The 19,168-nt window shown below is 33.4% G+C and overlaps 1 protein-coding gene across 1 annotated transcript in view; it reads left to right on the top strand.

The window, feature by feature from the left end:
* Nucleotides 1–19,168, top strand: part of LOC144433200 (transmembrane protein 135-like) — a 117,877-nt gene that overhangs the window by 9,755 nt on the left and 88,954 nt on the right. Inside the window, exon 5 of the mRNA XM_078121509.1 lies at nucleotides 1,533–1,598. Within this exon, the coding sequence (XP_077977635.1) occupies nucleotides 1,533–1,598 (66 nt within the window). The remainder of the gene's footprint in view (nucleotides 1–1,532; nucleotides 1,599–19,168) is intronic.

The following is a 19,168-nucleotide window of genomic DNA, read 5'->3' as shown; positions in this document are numbered from 1 at the left end:
AAAATAAGTAGTGACTAAAATGCCTTCTTGTACATGGACATAATGTACCAGTCTGGTAATTAGTAAAATTAGTAGTGACTAAAATGCCTTCTTGTACATGGACATAATGTACCAGTCTGGTAATTAGTAAAATTAGTAGTGACTAAAATGCCTTCTTGTACATGGACATAATGTACCAGTCTGGTAATTAGTAAAATAAGTAGTGACTAAAATGCCTTCTTGTACATGGACATAATGTACCAGTCTGGTAATTAGTAAAATTAGTAGTGACTAAAATGCCTTCTTGTACATGGACATAATGTACCAGTCTGGTAATTAGTAAAATTAGTAGTGACTAAAATGCCTTCTTGTACATGGACATAATGTACCAGTCTGGTAATTAGTAAAATTAGTAGTGACTAAAATGCCTTCTTGTACATGGACATAATGTACCAGTCTGGTAATTAGTAAAATTAGTAGTGACTAAAATGCCTTCTTGTACATGGACATAATGTACCAGTCTGACAATTAGTAAAATTAGTATTTGAAAAGAACTGAAGACTGTAAAAACATATAATTTTCTAGTAGCAAAAATATCTAGGTTTACAACTATATATCTTCATATACATCATGAATGATTTCTAGAAAAACTTTTTAGATCTTTTGGACAGAACCATTTTTATGTATGTATAAAAGATGTCCTGATTTTTTTTTTGTATTTCTCAGTGTTTTTTGCTAAGGTTGTGGAACCCCCGGTAACAGAAAGGGGGATTTTTTTTAACCTGGCATAGTTTCCAATACATTGTACCATCATTTTGGTAGGGGAAACCTGGTAAAATGACAGGGGGACTCAGGTCCATTTTACCTGCTTTAACTACCCATAACAAAAACACTGTTGTGGCTGTACCTGTATGTTAAAAGAAGAAATTATTTTTCTACATGTCTGCCTTTGTAATTGCTAAGAGATTAAGATGCATTCAGCTGATGATAATCCTTGCATACTAATGTGTTGTTTGGAATGAACACATATGAAATTCAAGGTTGTTTTTTGCATTTGTGCGGGGAAAAAACCATTGTGTTTAATTGTAAATGAAACTAGCAGGAATCATAGATCTGATATAGTAATAATAATGTCATACATACATTTATAAAGTGCCGACCACAATGGGTCATAGATAGCACTGTACATACATGTACAATTAATACTTCTGGCACAGATCTATATCAGCACATTGGCCCTTTATATATACATGATTTCCTTACTTGTTATGGAGCATACAATCCATTGCAACCTTTGTAAGCCCCAGCTGTAAGCACATAGGATTAAAGTACTCACATTCATCTAGAAGCTTCTGTCCTGCCAGGTCCCCAGTTATACAGCTAGGTTTTTCTGGGGCAGAAGCAGGGTTCAAATCTTGCCTAAGGACTGTACTTTAACCATTCAGAAACAAACAACAGTGGCATGCTCGAACCTACAACTTGTAGCTTCTAAGCCAGCCACTCAGACTATTTAACCATTATTGCTCATAGGTTTTTGTATTGTTTTATGACAGGCTACCGAAACAATATTCAATGGATTGAAGTCAAGAGGCCTCATAAAACCAATTAAGAATGGAGAGGTAGGTTTCCTCTGATAACAAATTGTTGTTAATGTGTTATCCAACTTTTGAATACTTTAACAATTCTTCAATTTTTAACAGCAATCCAAATAATGATGACCCACTTTGGAAGATAAGTACAATGTACACATCCATCAATGATCATGAAGCACTGGGATGTCTTGCAGCAGCACTAACCAATTTAATGTAGTAGTTCCAAAGTTATTTACCCGGGACATTTTGTCTGACTCGCTGACCCTTCTTTGCTTAAAGCTAAACCTAAATTTAGCTGGGTAGATAATTTACACTCATCATAATGTGATTCTAGAACATAGAAACAACATTTTTGGTTGTACAAACCAAATTGCCTGAAGTTGGTTAGTTGTCTTGCTAACTAGCTAATTTGGCACACCACTGACAACACAGCAAGACCACAATTTGATGTACCTCTATCTCTAATTACTATGTGGTGACTCACAAGGAAACCCAGGTGTTATCAAGCAAAGATTGTCTTTTTCTTTGAGGGGTATATTGCTAACTAGATTAAAGGAAATGCCTATGGTTAACTACTTATTACATTTGTATATATAGTCATGAAGCAAGATTTGGCACTTTTTGGTGGAAAACGAAGAAAAACAAGGAAATGCTATTAAATATACATGTGGACTGCGCCTCGGAAATAAACTCTTTACAGTTTTGCTGTTGTTTTGTTCAAGAAAACTCCAACCTGTTCTCAGTTAAAACAAAAAAACCTAAGGTCACCGTACAAACTTTTGAAATAGAGATCAAAATGTTATCCAAATTTAGTCATTTTAGAATCCAATATGGCCGCCATCCAATATGGCCATTAAATACTATGTTAATCTTAATCTTTAATGGGAAAATAAAAAATTGATGATTTCCTTGAAAAAAAGATGGTGAAACCCCAAAATTTCCTTTATTATTTCAAAGGATCAAAAATGAGCATTCATGGCAGAATTTGGAGAGATTTGACGAACTCTGATATTCAGGGAAATTTGTTCCCCGAGGTGCATTCTACCTTAATACATAGCGTATTTAACAGGTTGAATGTACATGTAGTGGGTCAGAAATACGCAGGACAGTGAGTATTGAATCAGATTTATGTAGTGAAGGACATACGGATTCCGAAATGTACAGAGTACCAGGTGCTGAATCAGAATTATGTAGTACAGTATGTCTTGAATCAGAAGCGTTATATTTTCAACACAACACAGCAGTGACAGCACTCCCTAAATCCGAAAGATACATACACTATATATATGAGCAACATCACAGCTTCGAAGATGTGCAGTGTGGACAGTAATAAGAAATATATACGTGACAGTATTCTCATAGTTAAAAATGTGTAGCATAACACACTACAGTATACCAAAATCTGTCACTGCAGATATGTACACCGCAGGAGGCACTTTATCAGTACCTGTCACCGAATATACAAATACCTGAAAATTATGTATCTGATACGCTATGATTTCTGTGTGTGAATATATCTATCAATAGGCAACACCAAATTTGACGAAAGTGTATATATATATAGTATTATTTTACAAATAGGGAGGGATAGCCAATGTTACCCTCGCATAGGTGTGACACCCCTGTGAATTTTACCAGGTGGAATCAGCCTCCTCTTTCATATAACTGAGATATATGTAAATAAATGGAGCCGACACCAGCACTGATTGTCTTTTTTTTTGACACATCCTGTCATCCTTGGCTCAAGTGTCTTTGAAGAGATAGGCTTTTTAAACCAGTTTATCAGATGACCTCTGACCTGTGCAAATTCAGTTATATAACAACACAGAAGTGGTTGGAAGGATGGTCAATATTTGTGTCTTGTCCAGATTTTCTATTCTTTCTGTGGTATGAACATCTGCCGACAACGTAAAACCTACGTAAATCAGATCAGGCCGAAAGACTGTAGGGTCCCCCAACAAGTTTTCAATAGCAGTAAGCCTAATTGCTGACTGATATTTCCAATTGTTAAGTTATAGTATTAAAGTGTTTATTGAATAGCTACAACGTTCGGGTACATATAAAGCACAAAAGGAGATTAAAGATAGCAAACTTGTCTATGGTTGTCTCTAAGTCCTCTAAATATGTTTGGCAGGCGTCCAGTTTTACTAAACAAACAGATTCCATGTGACATCATTGAATCGAAATGTGTGATTCTCTGCAGTGATGAAAGTTCCCCATAGGAATCATTTTTTTAGTCCTAATGATCAACAAAGGAAAGCTGTTCAAATGTTGTCTAGTGTCAGCAGCTTTGAACGGGTTGACTAAGGAGGACTTAATTCTGAATGGCAGATACAGGAATTTAGAATCGCTTTGACTTTGTGGGTTTTTTCGAAGGTGAATTTTTTGTTCTCAGCTTTAGTTAATCAAAAAATAGTTTCCGGCCAGTTTCCAACCTAGTAAGTGGGCCTTCTCAAGTAGATACATTTGGTTTTGTTGTGATAGTATACAGAGATATTTTACTATTTTTGGTCAATTTATTCATCATTTTCTAAAACCGTTGAATGTTTTGCCTGCACTGTCTGCAACTGGAGTATAATTTTGTCGGTAAGGCAACCAACAAAATCGTCTTGTAAATTTGTTAAAAATACCAATAATTAGTTATTGTACATGTTAATTAAAGGTCTGTTTTATCCAAAAGTAATACAATGTACAAAAACAGGTTGAAATCATTATTTTGTTGAGGTGCTGATTTTAGGGTGAGGACCTAAAATTAAATTTGATTTGATTTTCTGTACCATATTATGTGTATGGCTACATAAATAGATCTAACTACAGGTGATTCAATACTTTACATGGTGAATTATATTATGAGTAAGTTATATACCCAACAAAACATTAAAAAAAATGTTCACATTGTGGCTAATGCAGCTTTATCGGTGGTAAGCACATAAAATCAATCTGAGTTTCCCAAAGTGCTATAGGAGTTTCTCACCAAACTACCCAACAAGGTATGGAAATATATGCAAATTTCACCTGACACCCCTCCATCCCTCTCCTCTGTTACCATGGCTCCTGAGCCTTAGCAAAAAAACTGTTACCAGTTGAAACAAGGTAGAGAAATATATGCAAATTTTACCTCCCCCCTTGATTTCCTCTGTTACCATGGTTCCTGAACCATAGCAAAAAAATCGTACAAGTTAAAACAAGGTATAGAAATATATGCAAATTGTACCCCTTCCTTGATTTCCTCTGTTACTATGGTTCTCGAACCATAGCAAAAAAACTCTTACAAGTTAAAACAAGGTATAGAAATATATGCAAATTGTATCCCCCCCCCCTCCATCTCCTTTCCTCAGTTACCATGGTTCCTGAGCCTTAGCAAAAAAAAAAACTGAGAGTATTCCTCAAGTAGTTGGGAAATCAAATGGGTTAAAATGTTTCATGCACAAATAGTTCAACTTTGAATTTAAATGGTTTCAGATCTTGTAAAAGCATGCAACAAGTGTTCATTTTAACATTTGCCTGAGTCATTTAGAAAATTTCAAATTGTACACTACCATGATTAGGTTCTGCGCACACACAGAAACGATCGTTATCATTATGCCTCTACAGATGTGAGAGAACAAAATGCAAGAACTTAGGATTTAAACATTCGGATTTGACATGTATTGGGATTATAATTTAAAATTTCAATTTGACTACTAATACTATGTAATTCTTAAAATTTATAACAAAAAAAATGATAAAAAAATGTGTTGTGACACTTTTTATTGCATAAAAACCTTTTGCGATTCAGAAATATCTTTTTTTTTGTACAATAATAAGCAGTGGCTTAAAAAAAAAGAGGAAAGCAACAGAGATTGGAAGAGTAAAAATGAACAAGCAGTGAAATGTGCATAATAAAAACAAACTTGCAATTCACACCGTTATTGATATATTGGCAGAGGAAAAGACCAAAAAGCTGAATAGAGATTGGCAAAGTCAAATTAATTAGTGATGAAATGTACATAATAAAAACAAACTTGCAACACAGATTGGTATCGGTATATTGGTATGGTAGTGAAAAATAAAATAACACTAAATATTGACATTGCCTCTTTCTAATTAATTTCTCATTTAAATTTTTATTTGCATTTAATTTTCATAGAAATGACTTTCTTTGACAACATACCGTGATTGATAATTAATGTAAGAGAACTCATTCAAAGCAAATTAATAAAAGTGCAATTTTAAGAACAAATTTAGGAAAATGGGTTATCACACAAAAGTGATTAATTTTGATTCAACTTATCAGGAAAATGGTTTATCAAAAGTGATTAATTTGATTCACCTTATCACAACGTCTTATTTGAATCTGTAAGGAGATGACGTAGGAAGAAATCTGTGGTTATATTATAATTCATATAGCTGGAGATCACAGCAGTCAGAAGTGATATGTACCCTGGTGTATTTGCCAAGAATAAACATACTTTAAGTGGTTTTTTCTCTCTGCCAAATAGTCATTGTTTAAAAATATCTCAATGAATTATGTGTTTTTCTCATTTGATGTCATACATTTTATAGCCTCCAACCTGTAGCCGGTACTTACAGCAACAGTGTTACACTGCAAATGGGTTTTATCACACATTAATCAATGCCTTTGTGAATAAAAAAATTGTGATGATGTGTCAATTTCAGTTCTAATGGTAAAGAAAACAACGATTTACACTGACAAATGTGGAACCGTTATCAAATCAAATTGTGTCAATTTCATCACATTTGTCAGGTGCCATACAAATTGACTTTGTCTAATTTTTAATCATATAACTAATGAACTTAATTGTTGAGTTGAGCCGTGACTACCTATGCAATAGACGCGTTATTTACGCATGGCATATTAGTGACAAGAATCAGAATAAAGATTTCTCGGATGTGTCACTTTCAGGCTTGATTACATTGAAAAACCAATTTAAGATTAAGTTGATTATAGTATAACTTTTTAGCTGTATTGATGGAGGATATTATTGAAGGCTGTATTGTCCTACTATTCTGAACGTAATATTTCAAATTTCCGTTATCGTGTGTCGCACATATGCACACACAGATAGGTTTCCAATTTCATTTGATCACGAACTTATATACAGTGAAGTGGTTTGTTGTGCACAGTTTCATTCACAGCTGACAGGTCTCTCAGATACTAGTGACTAATTATTAGAAACATATGCTGTATGAAATTTGTTTTGTAGGTGGCTGGGATTTTCTGAATCATAAGTACATATGAGAGAAATGATTTATGAAGTGTAAATCAATATTTTTGAAGTTATATGAATCATCAATATTTCCTCCTGAAACTCAAACAAGTTTCCTTTATAGTATTTCTCTAAAAATATCGAATTTATTTTCTATTAGATTGTCCGATATGTTTGTGACATTGTTATAATACATGATGTTTGTATACTTATGTGTTATGATCATGTACATACTGCATGCCACCCACACTATCTCAAAATCCAAACTCATCAAACCGGTCGCAACTGTACTTCTAATAGAAAGTGTCATGTAATTTGCAAACTTGTCAAACCCAATTAAATGCTTTGTATCAAATTTGAGTGGCATTGTTTTTGAACCCTTTAAATGAATTTTCGAAATCAAATTCCGTTTGCAAGTATTATGCAAAACATCTCATTAGTATGCAATCCACAATATTAGACATACATTTTGTATAAAGTAATATATCGTTATCCTAATATGAACTTGAATATGCAAATTACCTCATTTGCATGAAATACACATATGAATAGTTTCCGTACAAAAGTTAATTTATATTTGGTGTGGCAATTCTTTCCTCTGGGTACACATCAATAAAATATATTTAAGACAAATGAGTATTGTGAAAATCTCAAAAATTTTGTAGAAAGTTTGAAATTTAGACTAGATACATTTATTACTAGAACATCGAAGGGATATCAGTGTTTATGCTCTTTTCATGGTTTATTTGTCTTCCTCCTGAGTTGTATAAAGTCCCCATGATACTGAGAGAGAGAATTACACATGTTATACCATGCACAAGCCAAGTTGAACAACAAATATGGAATATATACTAGTGACAGAGCCCCCTTAGGTCACTCGTATTTTCCTTGGCTGAATGAATAAAAATATTAGGGAATAACATCTAGGTGATATTAATACTACCGAGACATAATTCCCAAATTTACTGAAAACTCCAAAATGGGCCAAAATTCAACGTAAATCATCAACTTGCCAAAGAATAACCAAAGGTTTAATAGTAAATATTATTCAAGTCAAGATATAAGATTTATAGATAAAACCATATAAATAGTACGTAGAATTTTCTCAATTACACAAGTGCCTTTAGTTACATTGTATATGCAACAGCTGTGCTTAAATAATTAAAAGAAAAATGTAATGTAGACATATTGTCTTCTGATTTGATTGAATTTGATATATCTTTTCTCTATTCATTTCCTGTTTCTCTAAACGTCAATTTGCTACAAGCAGTCTTTCTTTTAAAAAAAAACTGTAAGTAATATCAAACATTGCCTGTGTAATTACTAGTTTTCAGATGAAAATGATGGCTGCTAGCAAATTATACGCCAAAGCTCAAACCCTAACTTATACATTACACATATTAGCTCTTCATATCAATGAAACCTTAAGGAACAGTACTATAGACACACTAGTGACTGAGCTATCTTTGTTCCATGTACCTCCTGACTTCAATTAAGATGCAAGTTGTTTTTTATAACTTACACATTTCAAATTTGTACGCTGGCTTTTCTACATACATATGTTTTCTATACAATAATTATGGTAATTTGCATAATTCTGTTATTTACAATAATTTGTAGGTAATTTGCATAATTCCTGTATTTGCAATGTTTTAGTGATAATTTGCATAATTCTTGTATTCACAATGATTGAGAGGTGAGTTACATGTGCATCAACAATCATGTACATGTACATACATGGATACTGATCATATATTTGTATAATACATGCATACAAAATAGCCTTTCTCTAAAAAAAATTTAGATGTGGTTTGCATACTAATTATGAGACATTTTGTATAAATGTCATTTTCTTTCCCCAGAGATCTTTTTCGTGTGGATTGCATACTAATTAAGTTTACGTAATAATCTGAAGTTGAAAAAAAATGGAATTTTCTATCCACCAGGATCATGAGGATCATGAATGCAATCTGTCACAAAGTTAAAATTATGTGGTTATTAAGTTATGACAAGTATTTGATGGGAACTGAACCCACAATATTGTTAATAAACTAATTCCTAGAATTTATTACACAAATTAAGTGGATGATTTAAGGGGACTGTCTCGCTTCATAGACTTAAATGATAAATTATTGTCTCTGTACTACATTATGGATGACTAGACGTTTGAATTGCATATCTTCAAAATCCTGTCATTTTTATACCGGCTTTTATTTTTTTTAAACGATTAATTGTAGGTTTATCATTTTGTCAAGTTATTTACCAGGGGTATGGTAGAGTGATTCACACTGGGTCAGGGACATTCAGTGTAGTCCCTAAATTCAGATTATTTCTGAAACTCATTTAGACCCGGACAGCCATTCTTTATAACTATATTAATGTGATTTGCTGGCAGTTCTAGTCAAGTTTGAAAGATGTATGGGTAAACCTACACCCCATGTTAGTTATTTGGTGCAATTCATCACTTTAGAAGCACAAAACCAGATGACATTTTGTGAAGTGACCCCTTCAATCAAGAAAACGCCAATGACCCATGACAACTCTTCTGAAACATATGTAGTATGGTGACTTGAAAGAAAGAGAGTTGAATGGAAACAATGAAGAGTTAGAACCTAGAAAATGGAAGGAGATGAATTGTGGTAATGAAACTAATATCTGTTATGTAATAACATAATATATCTTAATAAAATTGCATAGCTAAAGGTCTGAATATTAAGCATCTATGATATATATTTCCATATAGGATAAAAAACGAAATTCTTTTAGTTGGGGTGGGGGTGGGGGTAAATCATTTTAGTTCTTTTCCTACAGAAACAATTTTGCTTTTAATGGAATTTGTTTGTACCCCAAAATACAAATATTTCTAACAAATGCCTTTTAAATGAGAAATGAAAGACTTTTCGCTGTAGCAAATGCATGGCACTAAACACATGTTGGGATCAAGGACTAAATTTGAAATAGACTGTGCTCTCTGAAACAGTTATCACTGTTTTGGCCAATAAAGTTAGAAGTGTAGGGGTCGGATGCCTAAGTAAAATAAGTAGGTTTTTATCCTACATTGAACTATTGATTTCAGTCGTAAATTATACTACAACTGCAGACTGCTATTAAATAACAATTTGACTGTGGGGAGGGGTGGTGGTGGTGGTGGTGGTGGTAATAGTAATAATTTGGGTTATTTAAATACGGGGGGGGGGGGGGGGGGTGCCTATATAGTCAGCCTGTGGCAGCAGACCCCTCAATCCGATTTTAGTTTCAAAATAAATGGAAGACTCTGCCAAGATCTATAAACAATACAATACCTTGAACTGTGTATGCCTCTTCTTTGTGAAGGTAAAAGAATGAAAGATAATATGGCATGTCTAAGATTTTTTTCAACTTAAGATAAAATTTTGCATGAAAGTTTTAAGATAAGAAAGAAAATGTAAACTCTAGCCACTTGAGCTGTCTCCTTGATGGGTTTATCTTATTGACAAAGTCTTACAATTGAATACACAGTGTATTCACTTGATAAAGTAAGACAATAAGAGAACAGACAGGGTGATTTATTTTGTAAATGATATTGGTGATGTTTTGCATAGTTCAAGGTTGAATAGTTGTACTGGGTGTGTGGATACTGCAAGGACAGTATGTTAAAAGAAAACCACATCATGAATGTGTATACATGTATATGTTTATACTAGGCTAGTGTCTCTACTAGAATTACTGTGCTTCAACAGTTTGTATGAACTTTTCAAGTTTCACTTCCAAATTTCTTCAATATTGGTATATGGAAATGATAGGTGGTAGGAATAGAGGATGAAGAACCTATTTTTTTTGGTTCTGTTCTGTTGTAAACAAAGATATCCTGTAGTCAGTATTTTGGCAACAACTTTGGAATTTGGAACTCACTGACAGTAGGGATGGTGGGGGGGGGGGGTCTGGTATAACTAGAATGGGATAACATACATGTACCTTTTACCAAAGTTTTGGTGGCTAGCCTTGGTAAGATACATATACATTGTACATTGGAGGAGGGGTGTGAAAGTGGCCATATGGATGAAGATTGGGTATTTCATTCGGATTTTTTAATTTATAAAACAATTTTATCATGCCTCCTACTTGAAAAATCAACATTGACAAAATCCTTGTTTGCAACTCAATACATTGCAAAAAGCTTTAAAATGTGTAATAGGTTTGTTATTGTACGTACAATAAACATGTTACACATTTATTAATGCAATGTATTGAGTTACAAACAAGAACTTGGCATATGTTGTTTCTCATTGATTTTTCAAGTAGGAAGCCATGTTAACATTGTTTTATAAATTAAAAATCCAAAATAAATACCCAATCCTCATTCATACGGCCACTTTAAATGTGAATAGAATTACATCCATGTACTTTGTTCCTAAACATTGGTCACCAACGTGGTTAGTTACAGGGAACACTGGTATAATGTGTGGACAAGCCGGATGCAATACATTGATGTAGGGAACTCAAGTAAAATGTGTATGGCCGTAGAGAACTATGGTAAAATAGATAATATTTAGAACTATGGTAAAATACATATGTAGGTAACCCTGGTAAAATATGAAGGGAAACCCTGAAATAAATATATAGGCACTCAGATAGATTTTACTACTATTAAAATAAATACTTGTAATAAGGTTTATCATTCTATTCCTAGGCTTCATAGACTTTCCCAGTTTTCCTTGGTTTCTTCTAAAGGAAAACTGTTTGGCATACCGCATGCAATGTATATTATGGTATAATTTATGTATTGTGGTGGAAATATATGACAGCACTGAAATGTACTTACAAAAACATTTTTTTTTTTTTTTGCTTTGATGTGTGAAATTGACACCGTTTTCTTTTGTAGAAATTTTCTTCATGAATTTGATACATGCACCAGTAGACTGTCTGTTCAAGTGGGGAAGGGATGGTGGAGGAGGGGTTGTAAATCTACTGTACTCAATTGAATTGTATATTTGATGTGGATACTAGAGATTGGAATGATAAAATTTATTGGTGATGCAAGCTCTAAGGTCTTAACATCTGTTTTGCTAGAGTAAACTAACCAATCCATTATTAGTCAATTTATGATCGGAGGTTGACTTCAATTTATATAAATTATTTTATTGTATTTGTTTTTGCAATCTTATCTGAAGAGTAGATAGCTTTAATGTGAACTGTTAAATATAACTGATTTCTCTGTCAGTCAACCATGGGATGTTAAAATGTAGCTGATTTCTCAGTGCACCACCAACCACAGTGTTAAAATATAACTGATTTTTGTGTCGGCCAACCATGATGTACATGTAGAAATATAACTAATTTCTGTGTCAGCCAACCATGATGTAGAAATATAACTGATTTCTTAGTTAGCCAACCATGACAGAAATGCATCTTTTGCAAACAACTTGTTGATATAAAAGTTATTTAGTTTCTGTGAAGTAATGTGGAAATAAAGGAAAAAAAGGTAAATTTAACTCATTTGCATTTTTATTAAGAGATGGCGGGTGAGCAGATTTAATCTACCCTGTCCTCTGTGTTCTCTCTGAGAATACATCCTCAAATTGTCTTGTTATTATGCAGAGAAAAAGATCTCAAAAATATTTTATGATATACATTTGCACCGATTTACTCAATTTACTCACGAATGTTACTCGCCAACGTTACTCGTGAAAATTTATTGAATGAGTTTGGGGAATAACCTCAGAAGATAAATGACAGTTTTGATTAATATGTTTGATTTGTTGATTGATTCACTACTGATTGATGTTTTGGTAAATATTGACTACCAACATTTTACTTTGAACCACCAAAATCAGACTGTGTCATGAACGTTAAAAATTGAACGACACAACACTCGCAGAAGATAAATTGTGCTTTCTGATTAATCTGTTTGATTAGTTGTCATTATAATTAATAGGTGGAGTGATAGATTAATAATTACCTTGAGTTTCAGAAATTATGAAGCAACCAAAAATCGAGTTATAGGAAACACTGATGATCTAACTTCCGAACCTCTTTTTGGTCTCAATTTTTCCGACATTCATCAAAATCCAAAGAAACAACTGTACATGAATCAAGATATAAATAAATCTGTGTCAGAAAATTCATGTTTGACTGTATTTTTGGTGACCATTTTAATTTTTATGTGATATCGAAAACATGACATTGGCATGTGTACTCAAAAAAGGAAATGGCTTTCAGAAAAATGTAAATGGTTTTCAGAAAAATGGAGAAATGGCAACGACTTTCAGAGGGTTTTAATGAATACCTTGGAAAACCTACTCTAAGGCACCTGTTAGAAGAATTCTCATATTTCAAGTGTCAGGAACCAATTTATCAATGCAATGTTTAGACAGTTATTTCAAAGTGCCAGGTTATAAATAACTAGACTGCTTTTTCAGAGTGTCTGATTTGTAAAATATGTTAGTACTTTGTGACCTGCAAAGAGATGAAAGACCCTGATGACTGTTCCCTGTAACTTTTTTTCACGACTGTAGAAGTGCAAAATGTGTTGCTGGTTGGTTGTGGTCAACAGAGTGAGTGACTGAGTAACTTTTAGCTTGCACGTCTTTATAATGCAAAATAAAAACAAATGTCATACTTCCAAATTCAATTTCATACCTTTTTTAAAATAGGTAGGGCAGTTATTTATATTCTTACTATTTTTTTTCAAGGGTGGGGATATGGGTCACGTTATCTCTGCTGGGGGTCATGACACTTATATATTTAAATTTAGGATTTTCATGACATTTTTCTAGCACTCATAGTCATACTACCCATAAACAACTTTATTGTGTATATCAATGAACCTACTGTCTGAAATGTTATCCACATGAGTGATAAGTTTTCTGTCAGCAAGTAAAAATTTGGTAGAGTTTATAGCTAATTTGAACTACACAGTACAAATCTTAAAATTCATTTGCAGAGAAATTAGAGTATTGTTTTATGTACTTCTGTAATTTCCTTTTCCAGGTCTTTTTTTTTAATTGGAATTTCCTCTCTGATAAAAATAATTTTATCTTTATTATAATATAAATTTTGTTAAATAAATGTTAAGAAAATTTAACTATTTTTAGGTTGTATAAATTAGATATCCTGTCTTGATTAATGTGCAGAGAAAACACTTTTAAAATATATCTGAAATTTAATCTTGAAATCCCATTAAAATGTGACAATTTAGAGTTTCAAAATACTGGCAAATAATGTGAAATATGAGTTTTGGTGGATTAACAGCAAAAACATGATTAATATGTACATTAATAAGTATGTTTTCCTACTAATTCATCCCCAATGAGATATTTATTGATTTACGGTGTATTAGCTGTCTCTGTGTGTATAATAGTGAATTATAACTCACCTAAATGTACGAAACTGTGATGAGGTAAGGTATAGTTGTCTGTCTAGAACAGTTCTCTGACAGTTATGACCTTGAGGAATAAACCTGGAGGTTATTATCAATGCAGTCATGTAGCGTATCTCATCCGCTTGGCTCACCGATAGCAATGTTTTTAACACGTTATCATGCTGAGGTGTAAGTTAGTCAGTTTATACGTCATTCCCATGTACAAAGACAGGGGAAAAATGCCATGAATGAACCATCCATCAGTTTCTATGATAGAGCCATTGACGAAACTGCCAATTTGTTGTATACTTAACTATCAGGCAAAGCTATAAATTATACCAATAAATCTATGTCTGTATGTGGCAAATGCTGTCATGGCCTGTCATATTTTATCTGCTCAGTACCAAGCACTGAAAGACACTACTCAAACTGTTCATGCCCGTTCGTTACCCTGACCCAGATAAAGGGAATCAATTGATAGAATTAATTAGTTCTCAGCCTCATTCTCTCTGTCTGAGTATCTCTTTCTCTACATGTATGTCTTTTACCCTTTCTCTTTGAACCTCTTCCCTCTGTCTGTCTGTCTGTCTGTCTGTCTGTCTGTCTGTCTGTCTGTCTTCTCTCTGTCTGTCTTCTCTCTCTCTGTCTCTCTCTCTCTGTCTGTCTCTCACTCACTCACTCACTCACTCACACACACTCTCTCTCTCTCTCTCTCTCTCTCTCTCTCTCTCTCTCTCTCTCTCTCTCTCTCTCTCTCTCTCTCTCTCTCTCTCTCTCTCTCTCTTTCTCCTGTTTCTCACTGTACCTCTTTCCCTTATCATGTATTAGAAATGCATGTAAGTGCACAGAGTTCATGCCAGCTACCGAGATAGACTACAGTATGTTTGTGTGTATTTTGTAGAGGGTTTAGGGCAATGAGAAAATAATGTTTGTGGTTGGGATAAAGTCTGAACAATATGTCTGACTCACAAGGGGTGATTATTAAAAGTGGGTTAGAGCAATAAAATCAAATGCTATTTAGGGAAGCATGGTAGTTATCGGGTCACGTTGGCCATTAATTATAATATATAGCATACACGTACATCATTACATGTATGTCTGGTTAACATCAGAAAAATGATGGAAAACATACACATGAACACCTTGATTTTATCACCGGATTTACTGTGTTTTTGTAACGTGACTTCTGATTTTTATTGGAATCGGATTTTTTTCATAAAATTGAGCTAAATACTAATATTTGTATTAATAATGTTTGTCATATTTTACCAGTGCTTTGTAATAAGTGGCATTTTACGACAACCTGGGTCCATATGGTAGCAGTATACAATGTACTATGTCGAGATAATTCCTCTGGTAAAAACATATGTACCAGTGTATGCATATAATTGTCCAGTGAATAGGTCATGTATACTACCAGTAATCATGATATAAATTATGATATTTAAAAAAAAAAATTATTATCTGGACCTAATAATTACATTTTGTTAATTACTAAGAATAGAGGTAAAAAATCTGTAAAAAAAGAAAAAAATTAGTGTATATTGAGTGAAAATTTTCAACCTAATATTTGAATTACACATGAATAGACAAATATCAAATTTCAGAGATTAATAACCGGAGATTTCATACCAAATATGTGAGTGTAAAATTAATGATATGGAATTAAGAAAACAAATTGAGTATTGTGAGTGAAGTTGGTAAACCTAAATTTATTGACATAAATGGATAATACATGTATATAATATCTGAAAACAATTAAAGGGGCTCAAGATCAGTTTGTAAATTTTATTTGTTTAGGTGTAGTTTTTACTACATATTTTAAAGGTACTCGCATTATTGTACCTACTGAAGCATACTAACCACCATTTGTGTGTAATTGACTGAAGTCCAACCTGGTATTAAGATATAACTCATAAACGAATTGATGAATCAGATGTAATGTATGATACTGGCAATAAATCTACAGAAACTTTGTACAGATGCAATCAACTGTTTTAACAATACCAGTAAACAGTGGTAATGTTATAAAAGACATACATTGACATTAACATTATACCGGAAATGTGGTTTTATTTATAATAAGTACTTTCAATTCAGTATAAAACTTATCAACTCAGCTTGTGCCACTTTAAGCACCGTGAGTGAAAATTAAAAAAAAAACCCACTGCAGTTGATGTAACTTTTGGTACATGTACATTAAAAAAAGCAGTTCGTTTTTAAGCATGACTTAGCTATTACAGTGACCCATGTACATGTACACCCCTGATGATGCTGGCAATACAAGAGTGAGAACTTGGAATTTTGTTGGTCCAATTTTTTTGGGACTTTTGTGAGTAGGTATTTTCATGTGCTATGAAGCTATTCTTTTGTAGCTTGCTATGTATTATATTTGTTATCATTCAGATTGATGTTTACACTAAAGATAAATACTTATCTGTAAATTAGTAAACTGAATTTCATGGACATGGCTTTTGCTCAAGATTTAATCCTGAAACTACACTCCATCATGTACATGCTATATATAGGTGTCAAGGCAAGTCAAACTAACATGGCTACAGACTTCAATTAAAATCAAGCTTTTGATCACCATATATAGGTACATGTATCAAGGCAAGTCAAACCAACATGGCTACAGATTCAATTAAAACCAAGCTATTGCTAAAGATTTAAACTAGGCTGTATACTACAATATTGGATATAGGTGTCAAGGCAAGTCAAACTAACATTGGTACAGATTCAATCAAAACTAAGTTTCACTCAAGATTTAAATCTGTCACATACAGATAAAATTGACCACTAATTAATCAATGAGTACAATGTCCTTTTTATAACTAACTGAATAATTTTTCATGAAATATATATATCTGGTTGATTGATGAAAAAAAATGTTTCAGTTGTAGCTAGTGCAGGCTTAAAATGGGGTGGCAGTTTATGAATGTATACAATATTATAGGTACCACTTTAAACAAATATTTATGGGGTCACTGTTTCCTTGACAATAGATTTAATTGATAGCATCTGTATTAAAGTCAGAACATCCTGTGTGGGGCAGTGTCTGTCTGTCTGTCTGTCTGTCTGTCTCTGTCTGTCTGTCTGTCTGTCTGTCTGTCTGTCTGTATGTCTGTCTGTCTGTCTGTCTGTCTGCCTGTCTGTCTGTCTGTCCGTCCGTATGTCTGTCTGTCTGTCTGTCCATCTGTCCGTCCGTCCATCGATCCGTCTGTCTGTCTGTCTGTCTGTCTGTCTGTCTGTCTGTCTGTCTGTCTGTCTGTCTGTCTTGTCTGTCTTTCTGTGTGGACGACTTAAACTCAAAACCGCCACACCGAATTGCCTTGGTATTTGGAGGGAACAGTATTTGTGGTGTCTAGTCGGAAAATTGATTTCGGTAAAAAAAATTTAAACTCAAAAAACTACTGGACAGATTCACCTGAAAATTGGTTTACTTTCAACAGTTGAGCTACAATGCTACTGGCACTTTTATTTATTGATAGCATATGTAAGTCAGAACACATCATGGTGCCAATCAGGCAGTCCAGCTGTTTAACTCAATGGCTCCAGGTGTGAAAAGCATGAACTCATCCACAAATAATTGTATTAAAATTTGTTCAGTTCAGTGACAGTAATTTGGAGCATGTACATGTAGAAACTATCCCCAGTCATTTTATCAACTATTTTTAAGTTTATGATACCATCAATATTTTGCACGATATATGAAAATAGCTTTTAATGTTAATAATGTTTTGTTTCCATGGGAAACTATTTCATTTTACTACCGGTACTTGTACGTGTATGTATGTGTACAATATCGATAAAAAATAAAGAAGATATCAAATTGATAGTTGGTAGATAGGTATGTTAGAGAAAAAAAGACTATTACATCGTACCTCTGTTAGGCGTAAAAAAAATTGAGCGGTTCCGATTACATTCAATTTTAGAATAGGTGGGGTAGGTAGATTTTTTGTTTTATTTTTAAATTATTTTTGTTCATATGAGTGTCTAGTGCAGGTAGTTATGTTTTCCATTGTTTTCCATATGGTCTGTGTTATTGGTTACTTCTCATCAGATGTACAGTCATTACAGATTGGAAGAACAGTTTTATGTTATCTTTTTAGGTTGATATTAGTTTCTGCATCCGCTATTTCTTGCGAGACTTCACGATTTTATTATTTTTCTCTCTTGAACACGTAAAAAAGTAGGGTCAGTGTGAAAAACTAGGACTGGTGGGGTTGGGTAACCGGAACGAAACAATTTATTTTTTTTCGTAAACTGTAAAACTGACATTTGGTGTCTCTCATGTTTCACAATTCCAGATTTATTTTCCATGTATATATTTTATAATTATTATGAATTTATATTATAAATTTATGTTATTATTTATGTTATAAATTGAGTTTTTAAAAAGTGTAATACAAACTTAAATGTTGATCTATAAACATATTTCAGTCCTACATGTATTTCAATTTGCTTTTAAAATGATATATTGGAACAATATGTATTTATCAAAGGGGAACACCACTCCAGGAAATAGAGACATTTTCATAAAGTATGGGTTCTGGGAGTCATTTCACCTACAATTATTTGTGATTTCAGAGATACATCACGTTGATCTTGTGCCTTTTACAGAGAATCTTTGCTTTGGGCTATTGCATCATGGGAGCTAGCAGAAATATATTATTCAGTGGTTGAACATTGAATATTTACCACAGCTGTTTCACACTGAAGTGTATAGCATTTTGTACTCATGAATATTTAATGTTCAACCATTGAATAATGTATTTCTACTATCTCCCATGATGCAGTAGCCCATAGCAAAGATACCCCTGTAAATGCACAAGATCAATTTGATTTTACTCTGAAATCGCAAATAATTGTAGGTGATGTAAAATCATGAAATGTCTCTCCAGAACCCATGTTTTTATGAAAATGTTTCTATTTCCTGGAGTGGCATTCTCTTTTAAGACTTCACAATTCCAGGAGTGGGATGTGGGGGTTGTTATTGTTGTTGTTGGGGGTGGGGGGGGGGTGGGGGTGGGGTGGGGGGGGGATGT

The sequence above is a fragment of the Glandiceps talaboti genome, chromosome 3 (genome assembly GCF_964340395.1).
Source record: "Glandiceps talaboti chromosome 3, keGlaTala1.1, whole genome shotgun sequence".
Classification (NCBI taxonomy): Eukaryota; Metazoa; Hemichordata; class Enteropneusta; family Spengelidae; genus Glandiceps; species Glandiceps talaboti.
Note: the sequence above shows the minus strand (reverse complement) of the source record. Positions and strands in the feature narration are given on the sequence as shown.